Source organism: Micropterus dolomieu, linkage group LG19 (assembly GCF_021292245.1).
Source record: "Micropterus dolomieu isolate WLL.071019.BEF.003 ecotype Adirondacks linkage group LG19, ASM2129224v1, whole genome shotgun sequence".
Lineage (NCBI taxonomy): Eukaryota > Metazoa > Chordata > Actinopteri > Centrarchiformes > Centrarchidae > Micropterus > Micropterus dolomieu.
This window is the reverse complement of record NC_060168.1, coordinates 12,981,473-13,002,226: the sequence shown is the minus strand read 5'-3', so window position 1 is coordinate 13,002,226 and position 20,754 is coordinate 12,981,473. Positions and strand designations below refer to the sequence as shown.

General features: G+C 40.2%; 1 protein-coding gene across 1 annotated transcript in view; it reads left to right on the top strand.

Moving 5' to 3' along the window:
* Positions 1–17,502, top strand: part of gria3b (glutamate receptor, ionotropic, AMPA 3b) — an 82,493-nt gene extending 64,991 nt beyond the window's left edge. The window contains exons 12-16 of the mRNA XM_046030597.1: positions 298–496; positions 8,449–8,696; positions 12,376–12,490; positions 13,928–14,175; positions 15,692–17,502. Of these exons, the coding sequence (XP_045886553.1) occupies positions 298–496; positions 8,449–8,696; positions 12,376–12,490; positions 13,928–14,173 (808 nt within the window). The 3' untranslated portion in view covers positions 14,174–14,175; positions 15,692–17,502. The remainder of the gene's footprint in view (positions 1–297; positions 497–8,448; positions 8,697–12,375; positions 12,491–13,927; positions 14,176–15,691) is intronic.
* The last annotated feature ends 3,252 nt before the right edge of the window (positions 17,503–20,754 follow it).

Here is a 20,754-nt window from a genome sequence, read left to right as displayed (position 1 = left end):
TGGTTTCATCAATACTTTCTGCAGGCTATGAAATGAGCTTTGACCCGGATTGTTTCACAGCCAATTAAAGACTTTGATTAGAGAAGAGTTAAAAAAAAAAAAAGTGTACCACTTTCCTTGGAAATGTGCTGTTTTAGAGTTCTGACACAGTATCATGTTGATTTACAAGGAAATTCTGATGACCGATGCAATTAGATATATTAAACACAACTGGTAGATCTTAGCAGGCTGATCAGCACCACATGCCACTATGTAATTACATTCTGTGTTTCCTTGTCATCGACCTCCCTCTTACAGATCTCTGTCGGGCCGTATTGTCGGTGGTGTGTGGTGGTTCTTCACCCTCATCATCATCTCCTCCTACACAGCCAACCTGGCTGCCTTCTTGACAGTGGAGAGGATGGTCTCTCCTATAGAAAGTGCCGAAGATCTGGCCAAACAGACAGAAATAGCATATGGCACTCTGGACTCAGGCTCCACAAAGGAGTTTTTTAGGGTGAGTAGTATCAGAAAATGCTTTGCGTTCACACACACACAGCTTCTTACTAATCCAGTGGCTCTCTTGCTTTGAGCCAAATGCCAAAACATGCAAAGGCCTAAATATTTTACACCATAAAAACTACTTTGTGTAATGCCCTTGATAAACTCTTCCTAGCAGCTTTTCCATTTTGTACTTTTAGTACAGCACTCTTGACCCACACAAGATTGCTCCAAATGAGGCATGTTGACAGAGAGGCAGTTCTTGAACTCTTATGACATGAACGTGAAATTTATGCGGCTGTACTGCAGTGTGCAACCTTGAGGCACTGGGGCTGTCAGCAGAAAGTGTGATAACAACGTGGAAGACTCAGAGGTGATAAAAACAGGAGGCTAATCAAAGCAGCCACATCAGGCTCAAACTCAGAAGGGTCAGCTCATGAAATATAATTAGCTTGCCGGCCATTCCTGGCAAATTGGACCTGATGAAGAAGAGCCCTGTAGGTCAAAGAGAGCAGTCTGTAAGACAGTTCAGATGGAATAAGCAATATGTCTGTCGGCATGGGGGACTAGCCTGGCAATTAAGTCATAAATTAACTAAAATCTGAAGCGAAAGTATATTAGACCCTGAACGGCAACCACATGCTCACTATGCAGGAGTTAAACAGCACCGCATGTCTTTAAGGCTATCAACCTTCTGCTGTGAAACTCATAGATGTCTTAGCTTGTGGCGTGGCTACATCACCAGTCCGTTTCTCTGCATTTGCAGAGCAATAAGTTGGAAAAGAATTAATGAAACAGCACTCTGCCTGTGATGACGAAAAGGCAATATGACAGTCTTTTATCTTACGCTCCCTCATTACTCATCAGCAGGATAGAAACAATTCATATGCTTCACAGCTGCAGCCTGTTGGCAGAAAGAACAATTCATTTGTATTACCCCTGGGTTGAATTGCTCAGAACAACAAAATGCAAAATCAAATCCATGTTTTTTCAGACAGAGAATGACAAGATAAAGTCGGCAGTTTGATATTTTAAAGAGTTTTGTTTCAGGGCTGTACACTCTTAGGAGCTGGCTGTAAAAGGCTGTATGCAGTGATATCCTGGAAAAAATGGCACATGATACATGACAGCAGCACTTTATTCTCTCCATACAACACCTCACAAAGCTTGTCATCACTTTTCCTTTCATCGTAGATGCTGTTCGGCTGTACATACAGTATACAGTATGTCTTTGTGTCACAGACATGATGGATGCCAATTACAGATCAGGTTTTCAGCCTGACAATGGAGACACCACAGGTCTGCTGTTGGAACAATCAGAGAGGTGGCCGGGGAGGCGCAGTATTTCTTGTATGCTGTGTCCTCAAACAAGAAATGACATGTGTGAACCGCTATTCCAAGGGACTTTTAATTAAAGCTGTAGAGGGCTGACAAGGGGGAAAAAACACACTAAAATGCTATTTCTGATTTGTTTTTCAGGAAATACATTCAGGCTTAATTAGACCCATACGGCATCAGCCAGCTGGAAATTTTAAATCAAGTCCAATGTTTCAAACAAGACATATGTCATCGTCTCTGCCACCCTCTGCCTTAAATTTTTGATGATTTCACCTGGTTATTTTACAAAGTTGCCTGACAAGTCGAACTAACTCAGTAATAATGTGCATTTGTAAAATGCTTTTTTCTGCTCCCTTCCTAAGCAGAAAGCAAAAAATAAGACACGGTAACATGAATGTGGGATAATTAGCTAAGAATCCCTCTAATTCTCATTTTGATGGTTTCCATGTTTTCAAATCAGTCAAACTGTCTCATCATCTTCTGCGGTTTAAGATATTCCTCCAAGGCTGTTTTGTTGAGCTCCTGAAAAATGGACAGTTTGGACATATGGCTCATTGCCTGACAGTGACAGTATTCACATCACCGTGTGTGTCTTCATTTGGTGGTGGGAACGAGGGAGAGGCTATAGAGGAATTTTCAAAGAGAGAGGTGTTAGAGTAGATCCCCCTTAGAAAGTCCTGATTCTGCCGCTCACAGCCAACTAGGACAGCTGGCCTGGGAGCCCATCGACGTGCCCAGTGGAAGCCCGAATGCCCCCAGGCGCTTGGCACTGCGGATCTACCCGCACTTGGCTCTTCTTCCCCAGACTGCTCTGCTTGTTTGGGCAGCCTCTACTCCTCTGTCTCCAGCCTGTCTGTTGCTTTACCTTGAGACAATGGGGGATAGCTGCGAGCTTTGTGTTGCTCGTCCTCAAAATAGCAGCTGTCATGTGCCACTGCACCACCATGACTTGTTTCATGACATTGATTCCTGTCATGGCTCTTTTTATACAGTCAGTTGAATGTTTGTGTTTTGGATGATTATAAAATGATGGGTTGTACAGACAAGGCCGTGTTCATCCTCAAAAGGCTTGGCTCGGTTACATTTTTAAAATGTACATTGAAGGAGAAGCTGGATGGTAATAATGACTGAGATGATAAAATAGGCTGATGTGGCTGTTTAATTACGTGTAAAGACCCGGGTGAGACCATCAAAGACGACCACACTGCTGTCCCATCATGCACCTCATTAAACAGCGTAACAATGAAAGAATGATAATTGCGCAGAGAAATGAGACCACAGCATTGTTTTCCATTCCCCACAAAAGATTATACATTACCCAAAGCCCCAGTAGCAAACATCATGCATCTTACTGATCTGCAGGTGTAGTGGAGATGGGAACAACAGCTTGAGTGCAGTCACCAATGCATTATACTAAGCATGAAAATCAATTTCACGTCTCAGCTATTGTGCCACAGACACTATAGCTTCTTCATGGTCCAACACAATGTTTAATAAGTAGCTTTTTTATACAGAGCAGACCTGCATTAGGCCAGGATTGCATGAAGAGGAGCTCGCAAGGAGATTTGTACAAGAAATCCTTAGGTTGCCCTGCAGTCATATGCAGCACACTGTGACACAATTCCCCAAGCTCTTGTCACTACGTGGTTCAGTACAGCGCTGAGTGAAGGGGAGGCTCCTATAAAGATTAGAGCCTGTTTGCATAAAAGAGAAAGCTGACAAAAGTGATGATAGACTAGTGCGAGATAGGCGTAACCTCTGAGGGAGTGTGCTGTCCTCAGAGGGCCTTGTCGAACTTTAGATGAGCAGCCACAGCAGGCGCGAGAGGAGCTATTGGAGTCCAGCAACAAGCATCAAAGACGAGCCATTGGTATTCAGGGCGCAGCATGTGGCACTTCAATGACAAAGTACACCCCCAGAGCCTCAACTTTCATTTCTGCATACTTGAGATACAGATAGTCCTGGCATACAGGATATTGGGGGAAAGTGGTGATGTCCACAAACAAAATGGAAGGGAAGTAAAGTAGAAGGAAAATGTAGTGGTGGATGTTTGGAGATGGCATTTAGATGCACAAGCAGTGAAGCGTATGTGGGAGAGGCCATAATGAAAGCAGCCTGCAACACCAAAGGAAGAATAAAAAACAGGCTGTAGTTCGAAGGGCAGTGGACAGAGGTCTGGAAATGTTGCATAACTCAGAATTAATACAGATTAAGTGGTTATTTAGAATGGAGAGGGCAATTTCTTTGACTTTGGGCTTTAATCACTTGTCCTTTCTCTGATATTTTAATGATATTGTTGGAGACTTCTAGAACACAAAATCTCCAATCTTGATATTTACTAATGATTTTTGAAAATACCTTAAAGCAAATCTTTTGTCTTTCTTTCTGTCCATTTCAGTGCATCACTGAAGCCTTTAAAGGTTTAAATTTTTCTTGCCAATATGCAGTTCATCTCTAGACTGCAAAGAGACAGCCTACCTACAGGGTAGCCTGTTTCAGTTTAAGAGAGCAATACTTTTATCTTGTAAGGCAGTGGAAGGCAAAGAGTGGCCTCTGGGTCAAATGTGGCCCTCCACTAAAAATATTTGGGTTGAAAATAAAGGTATTGCATTAAAGCTTTTGCATTATTTTTTAAACTGTACTGTAGAAAACAATGTAAATTCAAAGTTAATGTAAATCTCAATAGACATAACCTTGTAACAAATATACTGTACATACATTATAAATAATATAATCCTTCTTTTACTAAATGTACCTTGTAAATTTAAATACCATTTTAATTGCACAGCTTTAGCATATTTCTAACAATAGTACTTTAATTTATGATAACTGAAGCAGGTTAATGTTTATTATATTTTTGTTATTATTATTATTAAAATGTGGATAACCATAGCAAGAAAATCTCCACTCTTGTAGTCAACACAGAAAAAGGATTAGCTTACAAGTCATTAATTAGCACTGAAGTATTAGTGCGTAGGTTTTAATGCCTTCAGACATAATCCAAAAACATTATATAGATACATTTTATTCTCATACTGTCATTTTTACTTGCTCCATGCAGCTGTTTTCGTGAAAAAATGAAACTGCTAGCTACCTGCCTAGCACCAAATGGCAGACAGACAAAATTAGCTGCTAGCTGATGAACATAGTAACGCATTTAGCAGCTGTGTAAATAGTCAAGATCATCATATAAACTTAAATGTTGATAATAGATCAGTGTTGTGTTTATAGCTTGTTTCTGCTGCCCCCAAGTACCCCAAAAATCAGTTTTTGCAACTTTAAGAGAAAAAAAATATTATAGGCTTGAGTCTCCACCACCTCTATAAAACTATGTCAGCCCCTCATTGAAAAACAAATAACTGGTCAATGCTTGTACCTAATTGCCGACCCCTGCTCAAATGAAAACCTCATTTGTATGTGCATGCATTAGTGCGCCTGAGTGCTTGTGCTTTCATATCTGCATGTGATTTGGTGACTTCTCCCCAGAAGAATAATAAGCACACACGAGTTTTCGTCTGACTTCACTCTAATGTCATCTTGCTAAAGGCAAGTCCTGCTCTCTTTATTCCTCTTAGGTCACCAGCCTGGAATGACAGACCTGAGTTTTCTTTTATGATTATTACAAGACAGCAGGAAAGTCACTGCTTCTTGACAGATTTTCAGGAGGAACATCTACACAGATCATGTAATAGTGGCGCTTCGGTAGGAGGGTTGGCTGAGATAGAGTATATACAGTAGGTACTTCATTATGAACAGAGCAACATTATGATTGCTTTAATATAATTTGAAGACATTTAAAGGAAGAGGGTTATGCCGTTTGCAAGTTACCATAAGTTAACATAGAATCTTGTTTCTTTTTGCTTTGCACAATAGTTTTCAAATGTAGCCACTCCCTTCTAATTGCCTAGAAGCTCATTTAGAATATAGCACTATGTTCTCAAACGGCCATTATATGGTGTGAAGGAGAGCCACATGTGTAGAGCTGTATTTATGGCAGTATATGATTGCTCAACAAATTGTCTGCTCATTGATGATGGACTTTTGAAGTCATTATTCCCTAATTGAATTTTAAATGACCACCATAGACTGGAATGTGAATGATTACATTTTAAAGGAGATGAGAGTATAGGCTTTCAATGCATTATGGTGTGTTTGCGTGTGTGTACTGCATGTGTGTGTCTGCATATTTGTGTGCCAGCAGTCAATAATCAAATATCTCTCTTTCGCTGCTGGACTTTCTCACATTATCTGGTTTGTTTTTCTCTCTCTATTAGAATCTGCCTTAAGCATCTCACTGGTGACTTTAGTTGCAGTGGGATCGGCCTATTTAGGTTTTGGTCGCACTCTGTCTCCGCTCTGATATTGATGAATTGACTTCATAAAGCACTGAGGCAGCACACTCTGTCGTCAGTAATCAATGCCCAGATCCATTCTTTTCTTTTCATTTGAGGAGGCGTCTGGAGCTTCCCCACTGCCGAGCAGATGAGTTTCCAAACTAGTGTCCTTTCCATGATGTCTGACACATGCAAATTGAACCCATTTACGAAGATTGTCAACAAAAACACAACATCTGACTCTGACTACCCACCCAGCTATTGTATTTGCATTAAAATTGAAGGCACTTCAAGGGTTTTTCATCTGAGCAGAGAACATTCATCATGCAGACTTTTTTTAATTTGTGTTGTGTTGCTGTCTCATCTCATCCTCACCCTTGGCCTGATGCTCTATGACAGATGCCTGAAACAAATTCTATATGATTACATAAAGCCAGTAAAGCACTTTCATTAGGTCAAGGTTAATGCTGTTGTTTATAGAAATGCATTTGATATGGATATGTATAGAGAGCTTTTACCCGTTTAGGACAGCGATGAGTCTGTGTACTGCTCAGTATGTTTGGACATGCAAAGACACAGACCTCAGTGTCCATGTGCAGTTAATTAACTAAATTTATCTTCAACCTTCAGTAAAGAGCTTTACAATACATGATCTAGTAGTCTGTATGACCTGTTAACCAGCACTATAACTAACAGTTGTTTACATTATCAATTAACTTGTGCATTTTTTTCAATTAAGTGCATTTAGTCTATAAAATGTCAGAACATGGACAAAATGACCATCTCAATTTTCAGCTGTCTTCTTAAAGTTGTTTGTTTTGTCCAACAAATAGGCACCAAACAAAAATCTAAAGAGTAAAAATCCAGAGAAAACATCTCCGAAGCTGGAGGCAGCAAATGTGTGGCATTTCTGGCTAGCTAGCTAAAAAGTGCTGTAGCTAAATTGTGTTCATTTTGTGCATTATTTATTATGAATACCTGCATAAGTGGTATATTAAGATGGTGAAAATGGTAAATTGTAGCTGCACAACATCACCATGTGAGCATTGTCTTTTTGAACATCTTAGCATGCTGTTAGCGTTTAGCTCCAAGCAGTGCCTCACAGAGCTGCTACTGTGGCTGTAGACTCATGGCTGTAGTCTTGTTGCTTGGCAAATGACTCATTATCTAACTATAAATGTAGTTGCTATTTTTTTATGCCAATCAGGTAACTGATAGCTAATGAATTAATTGATGATAATGATGAATAATCATTTAAGACTTTACTTTTGCTAAACTGAAGACTGAAAAACAGACATGACATGGTGCATCAACAGCTTGTCCATATTCTACACACAAACCCTTTGGTTGACAGTAGATCTTTTGATTCAGCCAGTTCTTGAAAATCATCCAAGCCCTTCGTCTTTCTCTGGCCTTTAATGAAAGAAAGTATACTTTTTATGTGGGATCCAGTCTGCAGTACACACAGAGCCACTCGGGAACTGGCTCATCACTGCTTGGACCAGGATCTGTTCAAAGTGTGAAATGCCTATGCCAAAATAAATCCAGCGGCATTGAATAATTAAATTGATGCTTATTATAGATAGCGCTCAACACCCACAGATTTTACAGGCTCGCTAAGCCTGACCCTCAGGCGCTGGGAGAATGCTCATCTGTGTCACTTTGTGATGGGTCGCCTTGTGCCTGTGTAACCCGCTTTCTTGTGCACTTCTCTTGCTTCATATGCGCATTACTTCTGAGTCAGAGTCACAGTCGCGATGTTACATTAAGGACAGTGTTGTTGAAATTAATGACTGTAATAACATCTACAAGTTAAATTAAGGCCAGAGAGATTGGTCCAAAACTTTTGCAAGTTTCCATATAAATTATGAATAAATAAATACAAATTACCCACAGTTCGCCATTACAAAAGTTAAGTCCATGAATGCTGGTATTTTTACTAAAACCCAGTTTGCATGACATTTGTACTGTCCAGGTAGTGTCTGATCCTCATTCACACTTGAGTTGAATTTGAGCCTCAAGCCACTGCATTATATTTGAAGAGTACATTTTGCTGATGAAGAGAAATGGATTTTGTAAATTCTTGTACTTCATGATCTTGTAAAAGTCCACCAGCTACATTTTCTGGAAGTATTTAAAGATATCACACTGCCGCTTTCCGAGATGTCTATAAATACTTCATGATGCCAGTTTAAATTAAGTGATCATTAAGCACAAAAATCCTACAAAATCCACTAATGTATATGACTTTTTGGGTGTCTAACTACTTTTCTTCTTCTTTTTTTTCTCTGCACAGCGGTCCAAAATAGCAGTATATGAGAAAATGTGGTCATACATGAAGTCCGCTGAACCCTCAGTGTTTGTTAAGACCACACCCGATGGCGTAGCCCGGGTACGAAAGTCAAAAGGCAAGTTCGCCTTCCTCCTTGAGTCCACCATGAACGAGTACATCGAGCAGCGGAAGCCATGCGACACCATGAAAGTGGGCGGGAACCTCGACTCGAAGGGATACGGTGTGGCGACGCCCAAAGGCTCAGCATTAAGGTGGGTGGGATAATATAACAATATTCTCCATGTTGTTATAGTATTCCACCTACCCTGATGTCCCCCTGTTGTCATTTTCTTCTCTTCCTCTTCTTGTTTTTTTTATGGACACAGAGGTAACGGTAGTATGCCTTTCAATGCACTTGGATACAAAGGTTAAATAATGATAATCAATGTTTTTTTCTGTTTTATATATATATGATGATAGTTGCTCATTTCTAGTAGAGGAATCAAATCCAGATAACAAGGCTAAAGCTAACAATCATTTCATATTTATGTCTCTCTTACTGTTGCTTTTCTCTCTCCTTCGATCTCTCCTTCTGTCCCGTGTGCTGTCCTACCTGACTGTTGTGTTGTCACTTTTAATTTAACAGTTCAATGGTTTTTCAATTTAGCCTTTAAAAGCTGCGCTGTCACTTGTGACGAATGTTAATTGCATGATGTTTGTTGTTGTTACTTTTCTTCTCAATGACAAGTGTCCCCATCCCGCACACTTCAGTTTCTAAACTACGTAACCCTTCATGCCACCTTTTCCAAGATTTAACACTGTCTTTACCTTATATGAGCCTTTCTTATCTATCCATATTCCTTAAATTCTTAAACAATTTGTCCTTTCGTAGACCATTCTGATTAACAGATAGTCTGTGCTTAAGCCCCTGCTTTGACAGTGGTAGTCTCACTACCATTACCTATCATTATGATGCTTAGTACAATCATTACTTTGCATTAGATTTCTCACGGACCTGTGCATTTTCTTACAAGTTATGTTTTATCGTTTCAAGAAATGCTGTTAACCTGGCAGTTTTAAAACTGAATGAGCAAGGCCTCTTGGACAAATTGAAAAACAAATGGTGGTACGACAAGGGAGAGTGCGGCAGCGGGGGAGGTGACTCCAAGGTCAGCCTCGATGTCACCACAATCGGGTACCATAGTGCAGAGTAATCGGCAAGGCTGTTAAAGCAACCCAACCATAACCAAACCAACTGTCCGCCCCAACCAACCTGCTGCTGCCCCACGGCAGATTACCAAACTAACTTCCAGTCTGACAAGACAGCTCAGATCAAACTAAGGAGCCTTTGCTTAACCAACAGAAAAACAATATTTGTTGTTTTTGACTGTGATGTTCATAGACATAGCAAAGTCTAAGAGTTTTTGTCGCCTTAGACAAACTTTGAAGTTGGAAATTCTCAGAAAAGGGCCACTATTAGGTGAATGTGGCTGCCCTGCAGTTGTGAAAGGTTGAGCTCTATTTATTCACCCTTACACGTGTGTAGGGCAGATCATCCAGTCTCAGATATTAGGACGTTGTCTAGTTCGCTTTCACAGTTTGAGTAAAACCAGTTGATGAATTCATGCGCATTGTTATTGAAGTTTGCCAGTAATCTTAAATTGAAAAGTTTGTAACATCCAGCCTTCCCTCCGGAAGGTGAAGTTTGCTAACAATCTAAAATACATGGCTTTGTAGTACTTCGCCGCACAGCTGCTTCACATCCATGACACTGGCCGAGAGCAAAAAAAAACTCAAAATGGCTGCTCAGTTGAGGCCGACAGGAAAGCAAGGGGAACAGCGGCGTCTTGAGGGGACTAAGCATTGCAGGCAAACGTGAGAATTCTAATTAATTCCTACCCAAACTCTTTAATAACCCAGTCGTGACCCTTTTGACGATCAGATCTCTCACTCTTCTTCTGTGGTCAAATTATGAATAATTTTTCCATTATGGAAGCTAATGGTGCAAAGTGTGAAACCCCACTCAACAATGACAACTTAGTGTAATGCCACTTAGATTATGTGCCATGAAGCTATTTTCTCTAGATGACATATATGGCTCTAGCATTTTATTCATTACAGTGCAGGTCAGTTTAATGACAGATGATGCTGTCAGCACGCATGTGATTATATAGTTCAGTTAATTGGCTGTATTACGGACAAACTGCATGGTCTGCAGATTGTGTCATTACTCTCTTAATGTCATTTGTCATGGATTGACCACAATGAACATTTAAGCTGCAGTGAGACTTGTTTTAAACAGCATCACCACAAGACTCTGCATGAAGCACATATCCAACAATGTCTTACTAGATGCCAACAGTTATTTTTTGAAAAGGGTTCAAGTCACCCTTTTTCGATGTTTGCATTGCTAACATTGCTATGTTCTGTTGTCACCGAGCTCAGGAGGCCTCCCTGTGCTACTGAGAGCTCATGCTCAGGAGCTATTTGAAAGAACCTGTCTCTTGTGCTGTCATCGATCTTTTATCACGCACAGGTATGTACTGTCTCTCTGTTTCCTGGGTTGTTTTGGCTCCCCAGGACTCAGTGGAAAGGCCCGCTTAGGTGGAATAATGCTGCCTGGAGCTCTCTGTTCCAAGCAGCGCATCGCTCGGTGCTGTCCCGCTCACAGTTTCGTGTTCCAAAAGACATCAGGAGTTGCACATAATCATGCACACCCACTCACACACAGTTAACACTGCTCTCTGCTGCCCCCAGGCACAACACAGTGCAGCCTTGATTGAGTTTCAGACATAGAGCATGTTACAGGGTAATTGCATTGTTAATCAATGTCTCTCCCAGCCAAGACAATGGTCTGGTCTTCACAGTCCGTTTCTCCAGATTGGCTATGAGGGATATACAGTGGTTTAATCTTCTCTCAGTGCATTATGCATTGCAGGGATCCCCTTGGGGGACATTTTTCCCAGGGAGTAGTCAGGCCACTCATTTATCAATGCACTATTTGTCTTTGCTTCAGATTTGCTTTTTTACTTTCACACATAGAGATTGACCAGAGCCACAAACAAGCCACTGTTACATTATGACTGCAAAATGTGATCTTTATCCAGCCTTTACAATTGTTTTTTTTTTCCTGAAGTAATTTAGCACAACACAATACGATGATAATTTATATTTACATTAAGTATTCTGGTGTCATGATATAACTCCCAGAGATATCAAGCGGCAAGAAACAGCTGTGTCAGACATTACATTATGCAGCTGCAGGCAAATATGAGAGGAATTATTCCACTGATACTTTTGAGCTTAGTCCTGCAGCTCTGTGCAGTTTCGTTAGGACACACTTCATCTGACACTAATCTGGCATAATTGGAAGATAAGGTTTTCTTAGCGATATGTCGGAATAGAACACGCAAGAATTAATTAAGCTTTCACTTTTGGGCATAGTTGCTTGGATATGAAATTGGTTGTAATACCTCCAGAATTGATTGTTGTAATGCTGGTGACAATAATATTAGCCATCGCAAGATTAAGCAGATATTGTGAAAATGGAAAGGCAGTGTCTATCACTTAGATTTTTCTGTTTGTTAAGACAGAGTTCTTGTTGGACTGAACTTGATGAAAAACATGCTGTTCAAAAAGCCCCTGTGATCCGTTTACTTCCCCCAAACAAATGTACCCCAATGCTTTTTAATAACCACAGACTTGCAGATTGTGCTCTCAGTACCTGCTCGTCGCCCTGTTAACAGCGCCTGCCGATTACTCAAAGCGATATGGGTAGGTCCTGGCTTTAGACTAGGGGTTATAAAGGTAATAGGTAGAATGCCTGCTATCTGTGATGTTGATATAGCCAGGTGCCCTGCTTTATCGCTTTGTAAAGTATGTAGTAGTTTAAAAGTTGAATAACATAAAATAACATAATATAATGTTATTTATGTTATTTCCCACGTGAAGAACTCCTGTAAACCTTGCAGTATTGAAACTCAGTGAACAAGGCATCTTAGACAAGCTGAAAAACAAATGGTGGTACGATAAGGGTGAATGTGGAACCAAGGACTCTGGAAGTAAGGTCAGTCGCTGCAGGTCTTTTGTACTGATTCCAAATTGCATTTTGACGTATTGTTCATATGCAAGACAAGACTTCTCTAACATCTATAGTATACATTTTGTTCATTTGCTACACATAATTTTCCTATTTTTAGTCTCTGCCACAAAACTGTAACACAGTTTATATGTGGCTTCAACACAAGGCACTGCTTCCCCAAGTCATTTTTGTCTTTTATGCCATAGAAATGAGACACTTTTTGATGCAATTTAAAATGTAGAGACTCTCTTTTTTTGTGAAAACTGTAATGATAACACTGTGGGGAAATTGCCTTTCAGATACACCTTTTGAATTGAATCACAGCAGTTAACAGTTGTTGATAAATGCTACTTTTGCTCATTTTCACTCTTGACATTCATGATACTTTGACCATTATGCTGCTGTTTCTATTTACCAAACTGTTAATGAAAATTTGATTTATTTGTGTTGTTACTAGTTTGCATCGAGATGTGTCTATTAGATTCTTTGGCCTCCTGTGGTGTGATGAACAAGCAAAGCCTCTTATTGTAATGAGTTACTCAAATTCAACTTCTCTAAGCGGTGAGAGCGCCGTAGGGTGTCCTCTAAATCTTGTGGCTGCTCGGAGTTGAGGTTAGAGGCTCTGTTTGCACATTACAAGAAGTTGCGGAATGTAATAAACCCACTATTTAACCCTCTGAGATACCGTCAAAGCCTCAGATTACACGTTAGGGTTGCTAGATAGCTTTATGATATCGCCATACTCATAGGGTTAAACTGCAAATAGTAAAACTCTAATGAACAAATTTTTAATGAATATGTTTGGTAGGTAAGCAGCAGCAAAATGGTTTTGATCCTTAGTGAGTTTTTTTTTTTTAACTTTAATGGAGCTTTCATTCATCTACTATGAATTTGACTGTACTGTATGACAATGTTGCCATGAGAGTTATACGTACAAGTCGCTAAGAGGATTAAATAAAGATAGGGATTTTCAGAGCTATCGACCTATGCGATACTGACCAGCTTCCTAACATGGTCAAGAGCAGAAGCCATTTTACATAGATGTAGTGTAGGGAAGGGAGAGCTCTACATTCACCAGCAGACAGACCATTAAGAGTTGGCTTCTTTCTCCTTAGTGGAGAATGGTTTGACTATGGCAGTCTGAAGTTCCTTACAACTTTGTGACAACCGTAGGGAAATCAGTTCAGTTTGAAATTCTAGCCTTATTGCCTCATTACATCTTAAATTTTTTGGTTGCTTGTAGCAGTTAGTATTCATACTCTGCCAAATGTAGCAACAGTGAGATAGATAGTATGATGATTTACTAAAGCAGTTTTAAGTCAAGACAGTGTGAGGCTCAGTATGAAGAATGCAGGCTGCGTTTTATTCTGCTGCCCTTGCTCCACTGCAAAACTCTTAACGTTGTTATTCACTTTCCCCCAGGACAAGACAAGTGCTCTCAGCCTAAGCAATGTGGCTGGTGTCTTCTATATTCTGGTTGGAGGGCTGGGGCTGGCCATGATGGTGGCTCTGATAGAGTTCTGTTATAAATCACGGCAAGAAACCAAACGGCTGAAATTGGCCAAGAATGCCCAGAATTTTAAGCCGGCTCCCCCGACCAACACCCAGAACTTTGCCACATACAGAGAAGGCTATAACGTATACGGAACCGAGAGTGTTAAGATCTAGAGGTACGTCACCTCTCCTCACTGTGCACACACTCGGGCAATGTGGGAGATGAATCATTTAGCTCCCTGTCATATCTGTTGGAGTAAATTATTTATTTGTATGTGTTGTTGTGAAGCTGCTGCTTGTGAAATTGTTTATGGTTGTCATGTTGGCCACGACAGAATACACATGTCCACTCAAATACAAAACTCTGAGATATTGTTTATGCCTTGTAACATATAGCTGCATGGATAGTGCACCAGGCTACACAAAGGCTACAACACATAATCTAAGCAAGTTAGATACACAAACTGTGCGTTGTCATAGAACTATTTTGCATTGTGTAAAAATTGAGCATGTGTTTTATTCTGATTGTAATCTGATCTTTGATCGGTCAGATTTTTAGACTTACCACAAAGGGTATTTAGCCTCGCCACTGGCGCTCCCTCTCCTCGTTCACACTCTAGGTTGCTTGAACACCACTGCTCTGTGTCTCCTTCTCTCAAACAAATTTAAACAAACCAAAAGAAGCTTGTTGGTATTGCTGTTTTTCAGCATAAACTGTAAGCCAGACATCAAAGCTGGGTACACGAAATAAACCAAGCGAGGACACCACTGGGAAAGTATCATAGTTTAGTCCATGAACTCCTCCGGGATAGTGCCTGGTTTCAGTGATATTTCAGACTGACTGTGGAGCAATTTGACCAGTCTGATCGACAGATTGGCCACTGTAGTGTGATGTCGGGGTTGTTGCATTTTTTTCTGGCATACCTACGCCCTCTCTGATGGAGGGGAAGACTGGCATTTTCGCAGCAGCGCCTGATTTGGTCTGAATTCTGATTTAAGATTAATTTGCGTTGTTTTTATGTCCACCTAATGTTAGGTAGCTATGCTATAAAACATGTTCACCAACTACTCGCTAATAATATCTGTTATTTTGAACTGGGCTGGGAGTTTTTAGAGCTTGAAAACAGAGCCCAATACAGCTGCCTGCTGAGGCTGAATCAAAACAGTAAAGTTGCGAGACACAAAACCAAAACCACAAGCTCAAAGACGCTAAAATGCTCCACAGGGCTGAGGGGAAGAGCTTCTCCGTGGGTTTGTCACTATGAGTGACCTCGGTCACATTACATGTCATCATTTAAGACATTGTTAATATAAAAATATTGATTAATGCAGCTTTAAAAACTAGCTAGTTAGTTCCAATAAAAACTCAAGTGCCCTTTAATACCACTAGAGGTAAGTGAGAACATGCTAAATTTATCTATACAGCAGTTCTGGATGAGTTCACTGTTAAATATTGTGAGTTTTGTATTTGATTGGATTGATTGCATGTGTGTTCTGTTGCTTCTTGTTAAACAAAGTGTGTCATGTCCGTTTACAGAAGTACAGCTGTTAGACAGAGCAACATAATTTAAAGGCAAACTAAATTTAAAGTCAACTTCCTAATTTTCACCCACCATGAGTCATACACATACAATCATATATTAAAAACCTAAACTCTTCCAATGTTTGCTTCTGCTCTGTATGTTGACACAGGTTTAGGAAACATTTCCATTGTCCCTTACAACTGTGACTAAACATCTATGACAGGACAGGATCGCGGGGATTGAGCTCCAAGCCAAATCCTCTCAGACACGGCACGATAATCTGCAATGACGACACGACTGGACTGGTCACGGGAAGAGCCGATGCGGTTCCCTCCTCTCAGTGCCTTATGGAACTCTGAGTCCAATCAATGCAACTCATTCACAATGATATTGCTTTTTTGCTTGAAATTCATACAAAACAGAAGAGTGGTGCAGTGATTACAAATGTAGATGTATTATATATGTATATATATATAATACATTAGACACGCTACAATGAATGAGAGAACTAAAGCCATCATTTGCAACCCTAAGCACATTTTGAAGTGCCAGAAAGAGGACGAATCTTACATGACAGGTGTCTAATTGGTTTCTTGTAATCAATATGATCAGATTACTCTTCATCCTTCTGCTGCCAGATTTTCACTGGTTATATGTGTTCAAATAATTTTATTAGAACTATTCAGTGCACTGTAAGACACTGGTTATTAGACAATAGCTTTTATACTGCTGTAAGTCACTTATGGTGACCTTGTACTTGTTTTAAAAGACAGATTGATCTCACTGAGCGAAACGCCATTCAACCCAAAACAATTATGAGTGTGTTGTTTGTACTCTAAACTCTGGTGCTGCTGCCACTGTCTCCTGAACGTTTGATGGGACTCATGAAGATGAGAAAATGATCTGGTTTGGCTTTTATGCACCACAGAACCAGGTCATGATTCGCACGTCCAATACTGCCAAGAGTGTGTTTTGTATGACAAAGAGTGTGTAAAGAAAAGTATTCATGGTTGAGTAAAAATGAAAAAAATGAAAAATGAAAAATTCTGTTTGCAATTTACAGTTTGTAAAATATAGTACTGACTTGTTAAGGTGCGTCGCTCCAAACAGTCTTTCCCTGAAGTCTCGAGTCATCCAAGTCTTCTGTACATGAAAGTAAGACCAAACAGAAAGGGTAATTCAATTGTAGATTAACTGCAATCCAATTAAAGGATAACAGTAATGGCTTTTAAACTGTAGTATTTTGGATTACCTTACCATTTACTTTAACAATTGCACATTTTACAATGAGCTGTGGTTTGCTTTTAATTTGATATCCTTTAATGAGCATTACAGTGTTTGGTGACTTCACTTAGTAAATGAAAATGAAAAATATACGACTACAACGGAAAATAGATTTATACAAGGTTATACCAGGGAGAGTCCTGAAGCTTAGCACATTTCCATATTGCTGTAATAATTTCTTTTCTTCAAAAATACTGTGATTCCATAGGATTTAGGAAGATAATTATCTGATCACCTGAAACTATGGGTGGGTAGTTTTATTTTTTATTTTTTAAAGAATAATAAACTGATAATTTGAAGAGAAAAATAAAGAATGAGTTGAGAACGATGTGTACATTCAGATAAATGAGAATTATTTATATTACATGATGAAAGATCGGTCTCCTTTTTATTTTATTTTAGGTTCTTTTTTATTTTTCAAAGAAATTGCATGTCAAATCAGTGATGCTTGACGAGCTCTGCTACTCACAAGCTGACCTTAGGTTAACGTTAGAAATCCAGCCCTGGATATTCTTTTGTAAATCAGTTTCACCTTTTTCTTTTTCGAACACCTCACCTTCTGCATCAGCAAAAATCGCCAGGCATAGTAGTGGGTACAAAAGAGCAAGAGATGCATGCATAATTTGCTGAACCTCATTAGTGAGGCGCTGTACAGAGAATTTTAATACATTTTGTAAATAAAGTGTACAGAAACAGTCCCGTGTCTTGGGTTCGTGTCATTTCGCTAACACAATTTGAGTCTGCGTACGCTGAAAGAAACACTGGATGATTTTGTGGCCTGCGGGGGGGGTTACAGGGGCACATCTCAGCAGTCGCTGGTGGTGTATCAGTAGCCTGACCAGCCCCCTGCAGACAAATACACAAAGAGAGGACTTTTTCCTATAATGGTCCAATATTGAGCCGTTAGTCAGTGGAAGTGAGCGTGCATGTTTTGGATCAATAGTAAGCACCATCTGCCTCACTCTCGCTCTCCTGCCTTGCATACACTGATTGAGGGGTCCATTGACAGCTTCATCTGGCATGTGATCTCTCTCGCTCTCTCTCTCTCTCTATAAGATGCTTTGTGACACAATCAATAATGTATTATTATAACCACCAAGTACAAAACATAATGCACACGGATAGTGTGTCACTTATAATTCCAGCACAAGTTTTAAGCTTCAAAACTATATTTTAGGGAAGACATTTTCATCAGGATTCACTTAAGTAAATACAGCAAAGGGACAGTTAATCGTTTAAACCCTGCTTATTCCCACGGTGTAAATTCTCGCATGTGCAGTAAATCAGCACAATGCTCAATAGATGCCCAGACAGTCTGTGTCATTTTACTGGTCTCTGGGTCTGCATTGTGTGGTTAAAATGAATTCCTCCTTCCAGAGATCCAGTCTGCCACAGCTCACATAACAAATCCAACAAACATGGCAAAATACCAGTGTTTTCTTTCATTTTTGGATGCAGACACTATGATTCAGGATTTATTCACTGCACCAGTCCTGTGGAACAGACTAACGCTATGAAAAGCTACTGTATGATCCAAACAACCCATTTCTGACTATGCTTGAAAGGATATTGCTTTTTTGTTCTTCCTTTGCTTCTCTACCTCTCCTTTTTTTTGTCTTTTGTTATGCCTGGACTGCTTTCAAACAGGAGCAAGACAACGTGGGGGAGTGGTCCGCGAGGATGGCACTGCACTGCAGTACATGATGCTCATGAGACTATTCTCTGGAATTAGTTAACTCACCTATCACACACTGCAACACAGTGGCGGTGTTGATGCTGCAAGGACAGGAAAAAACAAAGAGGCAACAAGCAGGCCTTTCATTCAGAAAGTGACACGACGAAAGGAACCGTTAATCTAATCACAAGAGCAGGAGAGCAGATTTGCTCCCACTAGAGGACAACTAATCATCCCCTCTGTGTTGTTGCACACTTCTCACATGTTTCGAACTGTGCGACTATAGGCCAGCTGCCTCTTAGGGCCTTTGGCTGTGAAAGTTAATCTGATCTAACATGGATTCTGCCACTCAGAGGAACATGGTTATATGTGTGTGCGCATGAGAGAAGAGGAGAAAGAGTCTGTGTGCGTGTGTGCGTGTGTGTGTGTGCGCGTGTGTGTGTGCGCACGCGCGCATGTGTGTGTGTGTGTGTGAGAGAGAGAGAGAGAAAGAAAGAAAGAGAAAACTCAAAAGGCTGAAGGAAGACGTGTCACTGGGAGGATGCTTTGATTACAGCCACAGGGAAAAAAAGCTTTCTGGTTCACTAGCTCTCTCACTTTGCAGAGTACTGCAGTCTTTCACCCTATCTCTCCCTCCAAGGACACAATGAATAAATCAGATTCCAACACAGTTGTTCCATTTCCCTCTTTTCTCCACTTTAGCTCTTCAACTATCTTCAAGTGAACCTGGAGAGACCTGCACTTGACATTCACGTTCAGTTGACATTGATCAGCTTCCAAAATATGTACCCAAAAACACAGTTCAAAGACTGTATCATAAATATTATATATTATACTATTTTTTTGTATGGACTTTTTGGATAAGCAGCGTTTCACAGCTGTTTAATCTGTTCGCCATACTTCCCCTGTTTTCAAATTCTGCCTCTGCTGTTGATTCTGTTGCTTAATCACTGCAAAGACAACTGAGATGTTAGAGAGAGGACACATGGAGTTCATATGTGAAGCCTTTAGGGCATGACTGAAACAATGAAGAAAAAAAATATTAGCACACAAATGCCATTAGCACTGAATAAGAGATAACGCTTTACATGAACTGTGGCCCACAACTCGTTCTTCTAACATCATTACGTGCATTTGCCATGTCTCCCATTTATGCAAAACCAAGTTTCTCCAGACGGTGAGTAATGCAGGTGTGACTCACAGAAACCATGCAGATAGCAAGAGGAGATCCTGTTACTGTTTGACTAAACCTGAATGGGCAAGACTCGATGATTCGACTTTAAAAACAGTGTGATCACTGGGTAATAGATGCGCCAGTTCCAGCATCTGCTGAGACAGCTGTCCTCATGGGAGTTTTGTGCACTGCAGATTCATGCTCTTGAGTTAATAGAGAATGAGTACTGCAATATACAAAACGCACACAACCAATTGTAGCCCTGACATCAAAAAAACACCTCAAAGAGACTGGGTCAGATGAGAATGACAAGGCTCGCTCAAGCTGACAGGCAGACCACATGTATGCAAGTAGCAGCTCCAAATATAAAAAGTGCCATGTCTAACAAATTCAAGCTTTCTGCAGCTACATGCTGATAAGACAATAAGACATGAACCTGTGTACACTTGTGCACTTGTGATTAAACTCTAGTGTTTTGCAGGTGAATTTGTCAAACGGACCCTTCAAACCAGGGTAAGGTCCCATGTCACAAAGCACATGGTTTCAAAAATTTCACGAATGTAGCAGTGGATCAGAAGAAAAAAACTTTCAGACACTCGCTTCATTACATATTGTCAGTGTTTTTTTAGTTTCAGTCATCCTGCCTCAGTCATACCTCAGGTCATGATTTCTCTCATTTCCATCCAAAAGAAAAGAGGGAACGTTGTGCTCAGGGAGGCTTTATGGAAGATGTTGAGCCCTGCTGCTCAAAACACAAAATATCTTGCGGCTGCACTACATTATTGATTGTTGGGGCTCTGTGCAGAAATTGGTATCTCTTCCTCTGCAATGATGATTTCTCTCAGTTTTAGTACTGGTGCAAAATCATTAGTGTAAGACGCCTTGGCTCTTGGATTCTGGAGGACAGACAGTAAGATCTGAAACACTGCTGTCTGATTAAAGGCAATCATAGTTGTGCTGAGGTTCTCTACATGTGCCACTTGTGCTTAACCTCACAAATACAAAACCCTGGTAACACTAGAATTTATAAGCAGACTATGCAATAAACACACAAAGGATGTAATCATGTTGAATGATATATGATTACACATGTTGCTAA